The 15,425-nt window shown below is 43.3% G+C and overlaps 1 protein-coding gene across 2 annotated transcripts in view; it reads left to right on the forward strand.

The window, feature by feature from the left end:
* Window positions 1-3,052, forward strand: part of CLCN2 (chloride voltage-gated channel 2) — a 270,689-nt gene extending 267,637 nt beyond the window's left edge. For both annotated transcript variants that reach the window (XM_068279352.1, XM_068279353.1), the window contains 3 exons: window positions 189-293; window positions 2,298-2,384; window positions 2,494-3,052. In XM_068279352.1, the coding sequence (XP_068135453.1) occupies window positions 189-293; window positions 2,298-2,384; window positions 2,494-2,682 (381 nt within the window). In that variant the 3' untranslated portion in view covers window positions 2,683-3,052. The remainder of the gene's footprint in view (window positions 1-188; window positions 294-2,297; window positions 2,385-2,493) is intronic.
* The last annotated feature ends 12,373 nt before the right edge of the window (window positions 3,053-15,425 follow it).

Here is a 15,425-nt window from a genome sequence, read left to right on the forward strand (position 1 = left end):
CTGAATTTTGAATCCTTTCTCATTTGATGTGAGTGTAATAGATTTACATACAGTGTTGTTAATTCTAAAATAAACTACAAATAAGAGTATTCTAACTCAAGAAGATGATAAATGACAATAAGTAATTGCAGTTTTTGTACGTATAGATTGTCAGAAAGCAGTTATAGTGCCTTACTTCTTCCCATTAGATCTTAGAATGGGAAGAACGACAGTTGGATGAAACCATTAATCTGAACAACTGCAAGATCGACCCATCACCATTCCAGTTGGTGGAAAGAACGTCTCTTCATAAAGTAAGGCACATCAAACAATACCTGTCCTTTATGGTCTGAGAAGGGCTAGATAGTGTACTGCTTAAGGGCACCACCTTTGATGTAGGAAACCAGGGTTTAAATTCTGGCTGCAGGTAGTACCTATTCGAAAAGGAGTCCTTGGGTAAGACGTCATAGTGGTGGCCTACTGAGTGCACCCCTCATGGCTGTAGCACTCAAGTTCTTTCAAACCAACAGTAGAGTATATGCATGTTCAGTTATCTCATTACGCCATTGGTCTCTTTATTACTGTTAAATACCTACTTAAGCTTGTTTCTCCTAAAAGGATCTGTTTACTATTTTTTTTCTTACAAATGTAATAGCATTGGAATTTTTATTATTCATTTTACTTTGAAAGATGACAAAAATTCCACCTACTGTTATTTTCAAAAGACACTGGTTGGGTGAATCCAAGGTAAGAGGAAAGAGGTAACTTGCACTAAGAACCCCAAACATATTTTACCCTATGGAGAACACAAAGCATGGGCACCTAGTACAATAGAATCTTGTTATAGTAAACACTGATACAGCAAACCTCTGGCTATAGTACACTCAGTCCCCGGGTCCCGGTCATGCACCTGTATGAATATACAATGCATGACTAATTCTGATATAGTAAACTACCTGAACCCATCCCTTGGAGTTTACTATAGAGAGATTATATTGTAATAGGTACTGTGGTTTGCAGTTATACACATTCTGGTGGGAATAGTTTGGCACTAGAGTTACCAAGAAAAGCAAGATGAGACCACACAAAACTGAATGTTTTGTCAAATATGGAATTTAAGGGAAAGGTGGATTTGCAATTTAAGAATCTTTTTATTTCAAGCTGAACTCCAGGCAAACCACTTAATACACACCAAAATTACAGTCTATATGGAATTTCTTGCACACCAAAGTATTTTTACTTCTGTCTAGCCAGTCTGGTGATTCCAATGGCTGTAGGCAGCTCTGCCACAAATCACGGGATATACGCACAAATTGCCCAGTAATGCACTATATGCAGTTCATTACTCTGCCGGGACACACTACACCCCAGTGTACCACAGTCCTATCATATCCCCATAGGGCTATCACTGCCCCTTCAATGTGATAGGCATTTTTGGGATGTGGTGATGCATTAAGTGTAAAAGGGGCCTCATACAAATATTGACACTTTATTTTAGTATCTTTAAAAGTACAAAGAGCTGTGGTGAGGCATGAAATGGAGTGTCGCTGGTCTGTAGATAGACCTTTTATTCAGATTTGTAACTGTACTTACTTTATAGCTCTCACCCTGTTGACTTCTCCTTTCCTGGGTACACTAAAGCCCAGCACCACACAAAATATATATATCCCTTAGTCTTAAAAAGCATGTTGAAAGGTTATAACCACTCTCAGATCCTTCCTGTCTGTGTCCATTTTAAGGAGATTTTCTCTTACATTTTGATCTTTGTGTCGTCTATGACTGCAAACAGGAAGTGGCTGAGACACACAAACTGCAATAAAAACAAGACAGATGTTAAAACCTTCCCTATTGCGGAGAAAAAAATATTTTTTGTTCTCTGTTTACACTATGGACAACTGCAAGTGGGAAACATTCTCCCAAATGTGGATCCAGTCCACCGTAAGACCAGCCAGACTTTTTTAACCTTTCTTGCTCCATCCAAACCATCCAAAACATTTTGGGTAGAGTTGGGCTTTAAACAGCCTGGAATTCTGTGCTTTGGTTCTACTGGTATAACTTTGATTACTGGTTTGAATATCAAATACACATATACAAAACACATAATGACTTAATGGATAACTATTTTATAGTTTAAAATTCCTCTTCGGATCAGTTCTATTTGATAGTCATTACTGTAAATCAGACAGCAGTCAGTGTTCAGTGATGTTCTGCAAGCTGATAAGTTTAGGAGGATTAACAGCTATGAGTGTCTGCATTCTGTTCATGCTGTATAGGAGATCCATGACTATTCTTTTCTTCTTTTCCTCCCCTTCCTGCAGGCACATACCATCTTCTCCTTGTTGGGAATGGACCATGCTTATGTCACCTCCATAGGAAGGCTCATTGGGATGGTGACACTGAAAGAGGTACGCTTGAACAAGAGGAAGGATCAAAGAGATACCATGTTAGCGGTACATAGGTTTTTGAGGAGAGGGTTTGAGCATGTGGTTCACATGAAACAATTTTTCCTTTCAGCTCCGTAAAGCAATAGAAGGCTCGGTGAATCAGAAAGGTGCAAAAGTGCGTCCACCTCTGGCCAGTTTCAGGGACAGCTTCACAAGCAGCAGTGAAACAGAGACCACCAATATTAGCAAACTGTGGGAGAGAAGTCGCCGACACCTACTGCCTCGTGAGTCCAGCCCTTCTGACAGTGAGGACAAGTGACCTGGCTATTAACACATTCCTCATACATCCTGGACCCTGGGATATCAGTACTGTCATCTGTGTCACAAAGTATAATGCACAGCGGAACATTTTAATACAAGTCTTCCGTGCCAACACCAGGAACATAGCAGGAATTATGTGGCCTTTATCTGTCCATAAGGGCCATACAGCTTCTCAGTGAAGTGAACTCTCGGCTTGTGATAATCACATGACCAGTGTGTAATCCGGGGCAGTTGTGGCGTGCTGCTAAACAGGAAGTAGAGCTGCCATAAGACTGCAGCTGTGTGTCACACATCTGCCGGATTAATACTGGAAATGAGGGTGTAGCACAGCCACTAATTTTATATGCAATTAAAGTAAATTAATGTAACTTATGACAAATGAAGGTTTTAAAGCTAACATTAGTAGGTGCTCTGTACTCACAGATACAACTAACAGCAGGTGCTCCATTGACAAGGGCTACAGCTGCCAATACATCACAATAAGATACAATCTAGACACACTACAGCTAAGAAGGAACATGCACACCAGGTGCGTAACTAGAGAGGAGAAGCCGCTGCGATTGCAGGGGGAACCAGAGCTGTGGAGGGCCCCAACTTCTAACCTTCCCTTCCTCAGATACAGGGGACCATACTTCAGATCAGGGGTTTATGTGGCTACTCTTGTTATGGGTGTGAAGATCCTAATGGCCACTCTTGTTTTATGACCTTTGTGAGATGGGCCCCATGGCCGCGAAGGGCACAAAGGGGAGGCAAGGGAAGGGGTGTGCACATTGGGGGCCCCCATCAAAGTTTTGCTGGGGGGGCATGAATTGTAGTTATGCCACTGATGTACACCTACTGTACATGAGCCCAAAGCACTGCCACTCCAGCACCTTATCCTTGTCACACTGTTAGTCTTCATCTTCCGGAGCAGTTGAACATGTCCATGTTTTACAAGAGACTCTGAAGACCCGAATCTCTGTTTTAGGAGATGTCTTTATTTTATGAAATGTAGAAAGTCTCGAAAATATCTCTTAACTGATTTCTGTTTTTTAAAGCTTTTTAATTATGAGGTACATTTAAGTTGCCAGTAATTCAGTGTATTTTACGGTTTCGTCATTTTCTTCTGTTGATTTTTCAGTCCGTGTTCATATCACTTGGATTAATTGATAGGGTCACCTTAGGTAAATCTAAATAATAATAATTTGTTTATTCTACCATTTTGCCTGGTGACCTGTCCACGCTTGCCCTGTAGTTTAATGACTTGTGCCTCTTTTTGGCAGCCATAGAATAAAGGATAAATGTCATATTGAAATTTCTGTATGCAATATGGGATCCAGTGATCCTTAAATGAGACGTGCTGCTGGCAGCCACCCGCATTGTCTTCCCAAAGGGGTCAATAGGTGTTAGGCTGCTGCTATGGCTGTGCCACCTGCAGCGTGAACAGCCTATCTGACTAGAATGGATATCCTGTACCACCGAAGGTTTGCTGCAGTGTCATATCAATGCAATGCATCCAATGTCCATAAAAGAAGTTTGGGTTTGTCTGTTATGCTGAAGCAACGGACAAACGCCAACATGGTGAAAATGGATTGTGTGAATGAACCCACAGGAAAGCATGGGTCTGTTCTGCAAGTCCAATGATCCACTGTGGGAGCCAGTCCAACAGTGGACCTAGTGTAGACCAACCCTATATTCAGGAAAGGTGGGGTGGGGGGGAAAGGCTGCGCATCCCTAAACACATGCTGCAATTGAATGGTTAATCGCACAGGCATACACCGCCTCTGCCAGACTGAAAAATGCATGCCCTGCATCCAAGACAAGTGCTAACATTTATTAAACTAGGAGGTACTTTAGCTTCCAATATGGTTTGCATGCAAAGTATATTATACTAGACACTTGCGCCACGGTGAGGCAGACCTCCGGGCAGGTGACCTAACCTAAAATTTAAAACCTCGGGAGCAGCTAAGCAGAAAAAAATGTGTAACTTACATTTGGTAGAACAGAAAGTCTATATAGGTGCTACACACTGAGCTGGTGGTCATTTCAGATGCAGCCTTAGTGGTATGCGCTGGCGTTCTCCTCGCTGTTCTACCAAATGTAAGTTACACATTTTTTTCTGCTTAGCTGCTCCCGAGGCTTTAAATTTAGGTTAGGTCACTTGCCCGGAGGTCTGCATCACCGTGGCGCAAGTGTCTAGTATAATATACTTTGCATGCAAACCAGATTGGAAGCTAAAGTACCTCCGAGTTTAATAAATGTTAGCACTTGTCTTGGATGCAGGGCATGCATTTTTCAGTCTGGCAGAGGCGGTGTATGCCTGTGCGATTAACCATTCAATTGCAGCATGTGTTTAGGGATGCGCAGCCTTTCCCCCCCCCCCCCCTCCCCCCACCTTTCCTTAAAGAGAACCCGAGGTGGGTTTGAAGAATATTATCTGCATACAGAGGCTGGGTCTGCCTATACAGCCCAGCCTCTGTTGCTATCCCAAACCCCCCTAAGGTCCCCCTGCACTCTGCAATCCCTCATAATTCACAGCCATGCTGCTGACAAACAGCTTGTCAGAGCTGGCTGTGTTTATCTCTATAGTGTCAGTCTGCTGCTCTCCCCGCCTCCTGCAGAACTCCAGTCCCCGCCTGCATCCTTTCCCTCCCTTCTGATTGGAGGAAAGGGACGGGGGCAGGGACCGGAGCTATGCAGGAGGCGGGGGAGCAGCTGAGACTGACACTACAGATGTAAACACAGCCTCACAACACGGCTGTGATTTATATGGGATTGCAGAGTGCAGAGGGACCTTAGTGGGGTTTGGGATAGCAACAGAGGCTGGGCTGTATAGGCAGATCCAGCCTCTGTATGCAGATAACATTCTTTAAACACACCTCGGGTTCTCTTTAACTTTGTAACTATGTAACTGTCAGGTTAGCTGCTCCCAGCCCCTCCTCCTGAGTTTCCTGGTTGCATGATAAGTAGTAGCAGATTTGCATATGATTTGCATCAGAATTGAATGCGAAGTGTGTAGAAAGTCTATATAGGTGCTACACACTGAGCTGGTGGTCATTTCAGATGCAGCCTTAGTGGTATGCGCTGGCGTTCTCCTCGCAACCCTATATTCAGTTTGTTGGCAGCTCCATCCATTCTGTTTGTAGAGAAAAAAGAGCAGTCAGCCAACAGTCACAAAGATTTCTTCATTGGCCTCAATTCACTAAGGAGTTTAGACTAGTCTACTGATGGTTTTTAGTCTACTGATGGTTTAGTCAGTTGCATCAAAGGAGAATTCACTATTACCAAATGGTTTACACCTGTTTTTAGACCTGGTTTAAAACATTTGGTAATTAGGTGGGTAAAGCAGGGGAAATGGTCAAAAGATGCAATTCACAAGCAAGTAGCTATGACTGACATCCTTCTCCATTGATGAGCTCTCCTCTGTATACAATTAAACTCCTGCATAATTAATTCAAAAGGTTCCATCCTCACATCTAAAATGCCTCACAGAATTACTTCACCAACAGAAATCAGCTGGTCTCATCTCTGTCAGAAAAAGTGGGCGTGGTTACTCCTTGTTTGCCTTTGTGAATTGTGTAATTACTGAATGTTAGACCAGGTCTAAATCAATACACCAAACCATCAGTAGACTAAAAACCATCAGTAGACTAGTCTAAACTGCTTAGTGAATTGAGGCCAATGTGTTACTCCTTATGGAATCAACCTTGCTGTTTATATAGAGATCAGCTTTATAAATTGTTGCGATTGTGTAGCAGATGGCTGTTATATCACTAAATGCTCTTTTTGGTGGCAGGGGTTATTTGGGTGTTAGTCGTGTAAAGAGAGCAAAAGGGGGACCCAGGAGTGGCACTCCCTATACCATGAGCATTAGTTATGTGAGTGAATAAAAAGCAATAGAATCTCACCATACCATCAGTGGTGCCTCTGTCGATTGCTGGGACGTGTGCTCTGCGGTGTTTGTCAAGAAAAAAGCACCAATACGTAATGTAACTGTAGAAGAAGAAAGATCAGTCCCGGGCACCTTCCGTCCAGTGTAATTTATTGTTGCAAAAAGTGACAGACATCCATCTGGATACCACAAACAATGACTACCTCATCCTGGTGATGTTCAAAGGTGATGGTCCGGTGGAGGAGCCAGGGCACAGAGTGGGACAAGCGACGGCCGTTTCGCGTCTATACAGACGCTTGGTCACGCTGCGTACCACTTGGTACCGTCTGTATAGACGCGAAACGGCCGTCGCTTGTCCCACTCTGTGCCCTGGCTCCTCCACCTCCACCGGACCATCACCTTTGAACATCACCAGGATGAGGTAGTCATTGTTTGTGGTATCCAGATGGATGTCTGTCACTTTTTGCAACAATAAATTACACTGGACGGAAGGTGCCCGGGACTGATCTTTCTTCTTCTACAGTTATTTGGGTGTTAGGCCATTACACGTCTGAATGCCATATTTGGGTGCTGGTCAGCTATATTTGGTGCCAGGCATTCGGCTAATACATGGCCCAAACACTTTTAAGCCTCCTGAGGGTTACATTTATGTTTAGGCTATTACAAAGTTGAGGATAGATTAAAATTGGAATATTGGGTAGGGGAGGTTTCAAACTTGTGAGTTGGAGTTAAAGGGTTGGGGGTGGAGGTATTTAGGATTCATTGTCAGGGGTTAGGGGAGGAGGTTCATGTGGTGTCAGAGGGATCAAAGGGGGGTTTTAAAATTAGCATCAGTAAAAAGTTAATCTGCAAGAGGGATGTAGTAAGGCATTAGGATCCGTTTCCGCTTGAGCTTATCCATTCTCCGCTCATTGCAAAACTGACAGCGAACGGTTCCTATTTTTATTATATAGGAGCCGTTCACACTTGTCTGCCTGCTATGGATCCATTACAGCAATCGGACCGCACTTCTGTGCCATCCATGATAATCCATGGCAGGCGAATGCATTCACCATATAGCCTATGTTGGTAACACATCATCCCTGGGCTCCAGTCTGACCACAGCGGCCACTGGTGCGGACACTACACTGTCCGCTCCCACTGGCCGCGTGTGATCCGGCACAAGTGAGAACCAAGCCTAAAGAAGGGTTAAAAGGAACCCGAGGCGAGAGACAAATGGAGGCTGCCATATTTCTTTCCTTTTAAACAATAGCGGTTGCCTGGCTGTCCTGCTCATCTTTTTATTCAGACTTGAGTCAGGGACATCTGATCTGCTTGCTTGTTTAGGGTCTATGACTAAAATAAATATGGCAGCCATTAAACATCTCTCATCTCCAGTTCCCTTTCATTATAATTGAGTGGGGGTATGGGGTTAAGATTTGGCATCAGGAAAGGGGGTTTGTTAGTGTTGGAGAAATGACAAATCTGCTGGTAAAAATAGTGCTGTTCAGCCAAACCCCTGCCCCATCTAAATCACCCATGCTGAATCTACACACAGGCATTCTTTCTTTTCTTGCTCGCTGTGATATGGAATGTGATGCCTTCATGAATAATGGTGTCTATGAGGTTATTTGTTCTCATTGCAAACAGCAGCATGGCAGATTCCGTGGTTTATTATGCTATACTAGCATGGAAAGTAGAATGGAAATTATTTTGAACAAGTACAGTTCCTTCTTATATGTATAAAGCCATATTTTAAAGTATTTGATGCACAAGTAATGCTAATAAAGTATACATGTAATGAACCAGTAGAAGCTACCTGCAATGTTAAATAATATTACTTCTTGTGGGAATCTATCCTGCATTCCCTTTATTCTCCTGGCTAAAAAGGCTTCCATACATTATATATCCTTGTAATTTGATAAAACATTGAATTGAACAAAATCTATTAAAAAACAGGGTCTATACATCAATCAGACATTGATTTGCAAAGGCCATTCCCTTGTCAGATGAATGGGGGTTGGGCAGGAGCAGCACATGATCCATGTTCACATAGCTTTGTATTGCATCAAGCAGTACAAAGCAAGCACTGGCAGCTTTCTAATTGATATTTCAGCTTTTTGCTGAATGCTGCTGAAATATTAAGTAGTGGCCAGCCATATCCAGGCAAATGATTGATGTAAGTTACATATCAATCATTTAGTTGATGTGATGGTTACCTTAAAGGGAAGGTTCAGGGAAACCTTTAAAAAAATAAAAATCCATATCCACTTACCTGGGGCTTCCTCCAGCCCGTGGCAGGCAGGAGGTGCCCTCGCCGCCGCTCCAGAGGCTTCCGGTCGTCTTCGGTGGACGACCCGACCTGGCCAGGCCGGCTGCCAGGTCGGGCTCTTCTGCGCTCCAAGGACGGGCTCTTCTGCGTCCCACGCAGGCGCGCTGACGTCATCGGACGTCCTCCGGGCTTTACTGCGCAGGCGCAGAACTACTGCGCCTGCGCAGTACAGCCCGGAGGACGTCCGATGACGTCAGCGCGCCCGCGTGGGATGCAGAAGAGCCCGTCCTTGGAGCGCAGAAGAGCCCGACCTGGCAGCCGGCCTGGCCAGGTCGGGCCGGCCACTGAAGACGACCGGAAGCCTCTGGAGCGGCGGCGAGGGCACCTCCTGCCTGCCACGGGCTGGAGGAAGCCCCAGGTAAGTGGATATGGATTTTTATTTTTTTAAAGGTTTCCCTGAACCTTCCCTTTAACAGTGTTTGATAGCCTTTAAGCAGACCTAAACTCTTGCACAGGAGACAAGGAAAACACTGAGAAATCTATCCAGTGTGTATTTAGAGAGAACAGCCTGTCTACTTCTCTTTTCTCAGCAAGTAATCACAAATGTAATTTGAACACAGGAGGTTAACCCTTTCTCTGCTCCCATGAAACCAGGAAGTATACCCTGCAGATGTATTGTAGGAGTTCTGTAAGCTGTAAGTAAATGTTCTTGTCAGTATGCTGTTGCTCATCTTTTAGAGTAGAGAGGAAGTTCTGGGTTTAGGTCTGCTTTAACTATAAGAAAGTGAAATATTAACGTCCACTTATCATATAGTTCAGCCACTGGTCAGGTAACAAGTGCTATTGGATTGCAATGTAATGCCACCAAATGGCAGCATTTGTAATCGCACATACTTTATATCATCGGTTGACACACTGCAGTTGTCACCCACTTGTACGTGTAGAGGATGGGCCCCACCCTACTACTCCCCACACCACACACCTGCAGCTGCAGTGTTTTCATAAAGCAGCAGATTACACTCCAGCAGTAATGACACTCCATATATATCCTCCTATTCGTGCTAACAGTGCATGCTGAGAATCGTGACCCATTAGAGACCTTACTTCCTGTGCTATAAAATATTCATGGCGTTTAACTGGATTATAGTTTTCCCCCAATACTCTTCATGCTTAAACCAAATGATTATGTGAAATGAATTAGTATGCGTCTGAAGTGACATGTGACATGGTGAGAAACATGTCTGTGTATAGTGCCAAGCCTATTCATAGCTTGCATGAGTTCCTGTTGTCTTTTTTTTTTATTTCACTCTTAAGGGGCCCATACATTGGTCGATTTCAGCCTTCGATCAATCAGAAATCGATTTTCTAATCAGGAAATCAATTGATTTGCAGCTGATTTTCGATCGATTTGATCTATCTGACAGGATGGAAAATCTAGGTCCATGGCCCATAGAGTTGCAATGGATCTAATGGTGCAATAATGCATTTAGATCGATTCTCAATAGATTTCCAATAGATTTCATCCTGAAATCTATTGGAAATCTGTTCCTTATGTGTGGCACACATCACATAGATTCCTGTCAGATTCGACTTGACAGACATCTGACAGTAATCTATCTGATGGTCAAATCTGCTGAAAAATCTATAAGTGTATGGCCACCTTAAAGGGAAGGTCCAAGCAAAATAAAAAAAATGAGTTTCACTTACCTGGGGCTTCTACCAGCCCCATGCAGCCATCCTGTGCCCTCGTAGTCACTCACTGCTGCTCCAGTCCCCCGCTGGTAGCTTTCCGACCTCGGAGGTCGGCGGGCCGCATTGCGTACGTTTTTACGCATTCCCGCTAGTGCAAGAACATTAACACATACATTTTTACGCGTTACTGGTTCTATGCGTACATTTTTACGCATTGAACCAGTAATGCGAAAAAATGAATGTGTTAATGTTCCTGCACTAGTGGGAATGCGTAAAAACGTACGCAATGCGGCCCGCCGACCTCCGAGGTCGGAAAGCTTCCAGCGGGGGACTGGAGCAGCAGTGAGTGACTACGAGGGCACAGGATGGCTGCATGGGGCTGGTAGAAGCCCCAGGTAAGTGAAACTCATTTTTTTATTTTGCTTGGACCTTCCCTTTAAAGGGGCAGTTTAGTGAAAATTATTGTTTTCCATTATTCACATATCCGTTAATTAAAAAGGAGAGCATACGTTTCTCCATAGACCTTGTGTTAAAAAAGTAGATGATATCACAAATTCTGCTTTTTAAGACAGCTGAGCTGCGTCATTACCATGCTCTAAGCGAAGGACTTCACTGATAGTAGCAGACACTGCAGCTGATTTATAACGGCTGGCTCACTCACTACAGAGAGCCGTGCTGTTCTCACATGTAACTAGCTAAGTAAATAGATAAAACAGGCTGCTTTTATTTACTTAGCTAGTTACATGTGAGAACAGCACGGCTCTCTGTAGTGAGTGAGCCAGCCTTATAAATCAGCTGCAGTGTCTGCTACTATCAGTGAAGTCCGTCACTTAGAGCAGCTTAGAGCATAGTAATGACGCAGCTCAGCTGTCTTAAAAAGCAGAATTAGTGATATCATCTACTTTTTTAACACAAGGTCTATGGAGAAACGTATGCTCTCCTTATTAAATAACTGATATGTGACTAATGGAAAATAATAATTTTCACTAAACTGCCCCTTTAACAATCCAATACTATAAAGTTTCTCTCCAGTGTGAAGTAGACCTGCAGCATAATTTTAATCAGATAATCGGTCCTGATAAGCAGGTTAAAGGTAGAGAATGTAATCATTGCTCTGTAGCGTAGTGGAACAGACATTAAAGGGATATTGTAGGGGGGGTCGGGGGAAAATGAGTTGAACTTACCCGGGGCTTCTAATGGTCCCCCGCAGACATCCTGTGTTGGCGCAGCCACTCACCAATGCTCTGGCCCCGCCTCCAGTTCACTTCTGGAATTTCTGACTTTAAAGTCAGAAAACCACTGCGCCTGCACGCCCGTGTCCTTGCTCCCGCTGATGTCACCAGGAGTGTACTGCGCAGACACAGACCATACTGGGCCTGCGCTGTGCGCTCTTGATGACATCAGCGGGATCGAGGACACGGCAACGCAGGCGCAGTGGTTTTCAGACTTTAAAGTCTGAAATTCCAGAAGTGAACCGGAGGCGGGGCCGGAGCATCGGTGAGTGGCTGCGCCAACACAGGATGTCTGCGGGGGACCGTTAGAAGCCCCGGGTAAGTTCAACTCATTTTCCCCTGACCCCCCTACAGTATCCCTTTAAGCATAGCATTATATACAGAAAAAGATATCCATGGCAATATAATAAAAAAAAAGCTAGATATCCATCCATAAGGAATATCAAAATCTTTATTTAGGAATCAAATGATATAAAACCAATTAAAATCAGCGGTAGTGAATACAAACACAGGGCATACAGAAATACAAAATATATGTGCTAATCAATCACAATAAATCACATCCACCAGGTAACTGCAATGATGTCTATAGTCAGACAAGTGTCAGCGCTATTTTACATGAGATATCCATTGTAATCCCCTCTGCAGAGCCAAGTATGCTGCAGCCGCCATGTGGTGTATAACTGAATGCAGACACAACTCCCATAAATAATCGGTTATGAATATCTTACCCCGGGATGTAAGCACCACCCGCACGCCGAGACCTGTATCACGTCCGCGCTCATGTGTTCCGGACTGTGTCCTTCTATGGAGATCAAGTATTAACCATAGCAGTCATACCAGTGGGACAGTTCAGGGCCAGTTAACAAATCTGTTGCATTATTGCACACATTATGGTGCAGACAGTGCCTTGTGTATGCTGTGCATTCTTCTGTGTTGCGGTGCATTTTTATATCAGTTGCAGTGCATTGTCCCTGGCAGTTTTAGCAGATATTGCCATTTCCTGTGCATTACAGAAAATGAATTTGGCCAGCAATGTATTTATTAAAGCAAACCTGAAGTGAGGAAACTGACTTCAGATGTGATTATAGGGAAGGCTCTGGATACCGTAGAGCCTTCCTGGTCCATCCCATTGTTATTGTCCCATCGAGGCTGAAGTTATTGGATGTGATAGGTCTTGGATACTCCTCAGGCAGCCTCCAGAACTACTCTCATTCCTGAGTAGCTCCAAACACAAGCACTTCCATAGTGCGCATGTGCAAGCCCGGATGCACTCCTCTTTCAAGCTTGGGGGCAGCAGTGGTTCCGTGCCGAGGAGTACTGAAGAGCTATTTGACCTAGCAGGTCAAATATCTTCAACTGGGGACGGCACAGGAACGAGGGGGCATAGTGAGGACCAGGAGTCCAGGTCCGTATACTTGGGTATGTATCTACCCTGAAGTTAGTTTCCTCACTTCACACTCCCTTTAAAATGTACTGGCAACAAATACCCTTTGCATACTGTAGAATTTTATTGTGTCCATCGCCTGTGTGTACACTATGTAAAAAAATCTGCACTGCAGCACCGTAACACAGCTCACAGAGATGCAATGGACATGTGACTGCATGTACAGGTTTAGCATCTCCATTGTGTATATGCTGTGCACTGCATTAAAGCACAACATGGGACATCGTGTGAAAGGGCCCTTGAAGGGAACCTAACCTGAGAGGGATATGGATGTTTTCTTTAAAACTATACCAGTTGCCTGGCAGTCCTGCTGATCTCTTTAGGTGCAGTAGTGGCTGAATCACACACCTGAAACAAGCATGCAGCTAATCCAGTCTGACTTCAGTCAGAGCACCTGATCTGCATGCATGTTCAGGGGCTTTGGCTAAAAGTATTAGAGACACAGGATCAGCAGGAGAGTCCAGCAACTGGTATTATTTTAAAAGCAAAAATCCACATCCTTCTAAGTTTAGGTTCACTTTAATCTTTAAACCTAGATGTTTAGCCTCTAACATCCAAAATAAGAATATGGAACTCTAGGAAATTCCTATTTTGGATTATTTTAATGGATAAAGTTGTTTATGTCATTAGTTTATTTTCATTCCAGGTTCACTTTACAATGTCACTCCACTGTCATGCAAGAAATGAATCTATTTTATATCATAATTTGTCATCTCTGTAGCATAGTGGATAGAAGGGATGGTCACTAAGAGGCAAATCATTCTGAGTTGATGCAGAGTGGTGTAAATGTATGCAGCTTGAAAATGAACAAGGTGGAATGGGCCATCTTTAAGTTACATAAATTTGCATTCAGAATTTGCATAATCCTGCATCAACTGTATTGTTTTGAGCACCCCTCGGGGATAATGCTCTCGTCCTGCCTTGCTGAGTCCCTGGTTGCTATCAGGGCGAGGACACAATCTGCATGGAGTTTATATGTTCTTCATGTGTTTGTATTTTTAAGGATGTGGAAAAAAAAAACATGCAGATAAGTTAAATTGGCTTCCTCTGATATTTGCCATAGACCACAATGGACTCATCATCATGACTATGTTAGGGATTAGATTGTGAGCCCCTCTAGGGACAGTTAGTGACAACACTATATGCTGTGGGTTAGGTAAAGCACTGCAGATTGTGTTAGTGCTATATAAATACCAAATAAATAACTGTTTATGAAATCAGAGCCTGCAGAAAACTGAAATAGAAGGTGTAATTTGTTTAATGAAATTGTTGGTATACTTTGAGATGGTATAAATTCCATTACTATTTCGAATTGTATTGTTAAAACTGTAAACCATTTATTTTCTTAATTGGGGGGGTTCCTCTATGTATACTGTACTAATTTGTGAGATTTTGCCTTACTTCCTGTCCCAAAGAAAATGTAAAAGACAGAAGTAAGACTTGCTGGCAGATCTAACCGTCTACTATTCTACAGAAGTGCTCAACTTGTTGCTGCCATGACCTGAGGCATTTCTTTACTTCTGGTCTGGACAATAAGAGAGAGAAATTCTCCTAAATGGGAACCCACTTATCCTAAATGCTTTCTTCACCTTCTACAGAAACTCACAAAGGCCCCTGGCAGTTTACCACCTATAGTGGAGACCTGCCTAGGAACAAGGGGTAGGAGGCACCCAGTATGTAAACAATCTACTCTCCAGACTCTATAAGCTACAGGTCACTAAAACCCAGGCCGTATGTAGTTAACTATTTCACCTGAATTATCTCCTAGGAGATAATTTTCATCTTCTTTTTAAACTAAATTTTCTGCATTTTACAATTGAGAAAGCACCCAAAAGTTGAAAAAACACCCACACTTCCTGGTTGCTTAAAATGAAAAGTTGTGTAAATATCACCTACCGGTAGGAAAAAATTCAAGAGAAAAGGGGAATTGCATATGGGCCCCGGTGTGGTCAGGCAGAGTCTGGTACCAGGGGCCTTTATGAGGCTTAGAGCAGCAACTGCAGAATCCTGCTCTGCAATGCTAAATGAAATCTGAGAAGCAGTGCAGTGAGGAAAGTGATGTAACTGAAAATAATTCATGTAACCTGTACATTGTGGATTGTTGTTGGCTGCTATCAATACCACAGTACATTTCTGAATACCAGCAGTATTTCTGAGGATTGGTGCTGTGAATATTTCCATTCATTATTGAAAAAAGCATAATTGCCTCTGTACTCTTGTATTCTCATTCTTGAGGTAGCTTGTGTGG

Source organism: Hyperolius riggenbachi, chromosome 4, assembly GCF_040937935.1.
Source record: "Hyperolius riggenbachi isolate aHypRig1 chromosome 4, aHypRig1.pri, whole genome shotgun sequence".
NCBI lineage: Eukaryota > Metazoa > Chordata > Amphibia > Anura > Hyperoliidae > Hyperolius > Hyperolius riggenbachi.